This window comes from Amphimedon queenslandica, unplaced genomic scaffold (genome assembly GCF_000090795.2).
Source record: "Amphimedon queenslandica unplaced genomic scaffold, v1.1 AMPQUscaffold_8939_Cont19121, whole genome shotgun sequence".
NCBI lineage: Eukaryota > Metazoa > Porifera > Demospongiae > Haplosclerida > Niphatidae > Amphimedon > Amphimedon queenslandica.
Window position 1 is genome coordinate 1 of NW_003550788.1, and position 2,959 is coordinate 2,959.

Here is a 2,959-nt window from a genome sequence, read left to right on the forward strand (position 1 = left end):
ATCAATATGTATCAGAAAATGTAATAAAAATTTGGGGTCATTCTGGAGCCATTTTTCGGAAAAAACCATGGGCTATAGCCTTGGCTATTTTTCAAAATTTTGGCATTAAAAAATGGCTATAACTTGAAAAATTAAAGTCGGAATCAGCTCAAACTTTCTACATAGCATTAATACATCAATATGTATAAGAAAATGTAATAAAAATTGGGGGTCATTTCGGAGCCATTTTTTGGAAAAACCATGGGCTATAGTACAGGGATTTTTTCAGATTTTGGCTCATTTTAAAAAATGGCCACAACTCAAAAATTTGAGCTCGGAATCAGCTCAAACTTTCTACATAGCATTAATACATCAATTTGTATCATAAAAAGTTATTAAAATTGGGGGTCATTTCGGAGCCATTTTTGAGAAAAAACCATGGGCTATAGTACAGAGATTTTTTCAGATTTTGGCTCATCTGAAAAAATGGCCGCAACTCAAAAATTTGAGCTCGGAATCAGCTCAAACTTTCTACATAGCATAAGTACATCACTATGTATCAGAAAATGTAATAAAAATTGAAGGTCATTTCGGAGGCTTTTTTCGGAAAAAACCATGGGCTATAATAGTACAGGGATTTTTTCAGATTTTCGCTCATCTAAAAAAATGGCCGCAACTCAAAAATTTGAGCTCGGAATCAGCTCAAACTTTCTACATAGCATAAGTACATCAATATGTATCAGAAAATGTAATAAAAATTAGGAGACTACTTACGATCATCCTTAGGTATTGAAGACAGGACTGACTGCAACCAGTAATCCCTCGACTAGTAAATATACATTTGATTACCAAACATACATACGAAGGCTCACCAACCTGTAGAAACTTGAGTCTCAATTGAGATTCGTTGAAAATGTCCATCCTCCTCAGCAAACCGACCAACCTGAGACAAGACGGTAGCTGTATGCTTCCTTGCAACTGCTGGATCAACTCCATCAACATCAGATTAGAGCAGCGCTCTATATCAGATGCAATATTCTAAAAATAGTAACAGAACTATGCAATGATCGCGATACTATAAATAGAGACAGGTACTTTAATAATAGGTATGTTGTTGTGCTTCTTTTCCATTCGTTTCACGTGTGAACTCAGTTCCAGTGCCTCCTCATAATAGCCATTACGTACACATGTCTCCATTAATTGTGGTATCTCTAATATCTCCAATAACTGGGTGTGTCTTGATAGAGCTAGGGAATTGAGTTTACGTCTAAAAAATATTTTAAAAATTAATATTAATAATTTTTATTTAAATGCGATAACAATGGCTGACTTGCTGCTTATATCTTGAGCGTCTTTGCCAAACTGCTTACAAGAGGAGGAGAAATTCGGTAACTTATCAATTAATTTATTGACGTGGTCTTCAACTGCAATAAACTATTAATAAGATTATGGTTAACTAACTGTTATAATTTTAATAACGTCGCACCTCTCGAAATACTTCTCTAGAACATTCGGCAGTCTGTATAAATGTCTTGTAATTATTAAATGCAAGATTTTGTGTTGAGTTCAAGACGCATTCCTGTTCCTCTTTGATCAGGTCTGGTTCCCGTGCTGGAATGAGATTTTAAATGTTAATTATTAACATTAGTTCCTCACTGAGTCGTTTGATGGAGAATGAAGTTAATTCTGAGAGATATCTCACAAATTCAGGATCTCTTTTCCATTCCTCTAAAAAATTAAACATTCATTTTTATCTGATAGGTAGAACACTCACTGACCTGGAAAGGCTCCTTGAAATAGTGAAGAGAATAAAGCCAAATCTTCCGCCATTTAAAAAATTTTAACATAACCACGCCCACTCACTCTATTTACAAGTTAAAATAATTTTAAGGTTTTGCAAAAAAATTATTGGTTCAGCTGTAATGTTATCACACAAAAAGTTTCAAAGTTAAAGTTTTGTAGTTGATCCCTCCACTACACCATAAGCAGCACATTCTTCCATTGATAGTTCTGATTGTGGAACTGGTAGATGTACATTCTCATACCGTGGATTAACTGATGATAGTTCTTGTTCTTGTGAAACTGTAATACAATTCATCATAGTAAATCTTTAACATAAATTAACATACTTTCACCATTCTTCCCTTTCCTCTTGCAGTAACACACAGTTAATGTAATAACATTAATCATTAGTGACAGTATGAGGAATACACCTAATATAGTATTCAATACTGGTGAATTAGTGCAGGAATTAAAACAATCATCTCTTGTTGCAGTAACTGTAGAACGTATCGTGCAGTCTGTGGCCATACTACTTGATGATACGAATGATGAAGAAGTGAGGAATGAAGAAGCTATGGACAAAATTGTTAACAATGATATGAAGCGAAGACATTAAAGTATACTACAGCTACACAAACAAATTTACACTTACAATCATCTATGCTACTACTTATGCTGGCCCATGGGAACCTTGATGCTGATGGAGTAGCTGATACAGCTGAAGTAGTTGGGACTAATGAATGAGCTGATGACATTAGAACTGAAGATGTAAAGTCATCAGTAATATTAATACCAGTTATTACAGCAAGAGGATTAGTAGTACAGTCATCAACATTCACCCAATAACGACATACATACAGTATTAAGTTGTTACCAGCTGGTATGTCATTGATACAATGAATAAAGTTCAATGAATCATTAAGAAATGTATTGTCAGCCCAATGGATCAAACCTTGATTACCAATGATCAGAATACTATCAATATTAGGTTTACTGCCATTGACAAACTGAAACTGAACACAAACAGAAATTGATGAAACATTAATCAATGTCAAGTTCAGGTCATGAGTACCTTAAAATAAGTAAATATCATAATGTATTAATTGTGTATTACTTACTGATTGTTATAGTGTTGCTTTGAACTGTAACTCCATTTTCATAGTACAAGGCAGCATTAGTATTCAGTGTCTTATTTGAT

General features: G+C 34.0%; 1 protein-coding gene across 1 annotated transcript; it reads right to left on the reverse strand.

Moving 5' to 3' along the window:
- Positions 1-753: 753 nt before the first annotated feature.
- LOC100641530 (conserved oligomeric Golgi complex subunit 8-like) lies at positions 754-1,835 on the reverse strand (the record flags this gene model as incomplete). Its single annotated transcript, XM_003391462.2, has 7 exons — positions 1,758-1,835; positions 1,636-1,707; positions 1,466-1,590; positions 1,310-1,413; positions 1,075-1,246; positions 856-1,017; positions 754-805 (listed from the first exon to the last, which is right to left on the reverse strand). Coding segments are annotated over exons 1-7 (739 nt in total), but the record flags the coding sequence as incomplete, so codon positions are not given.
- Between the last annotated feature and the right edge of the window lie 1,124 nt (positions 1,836-2,959).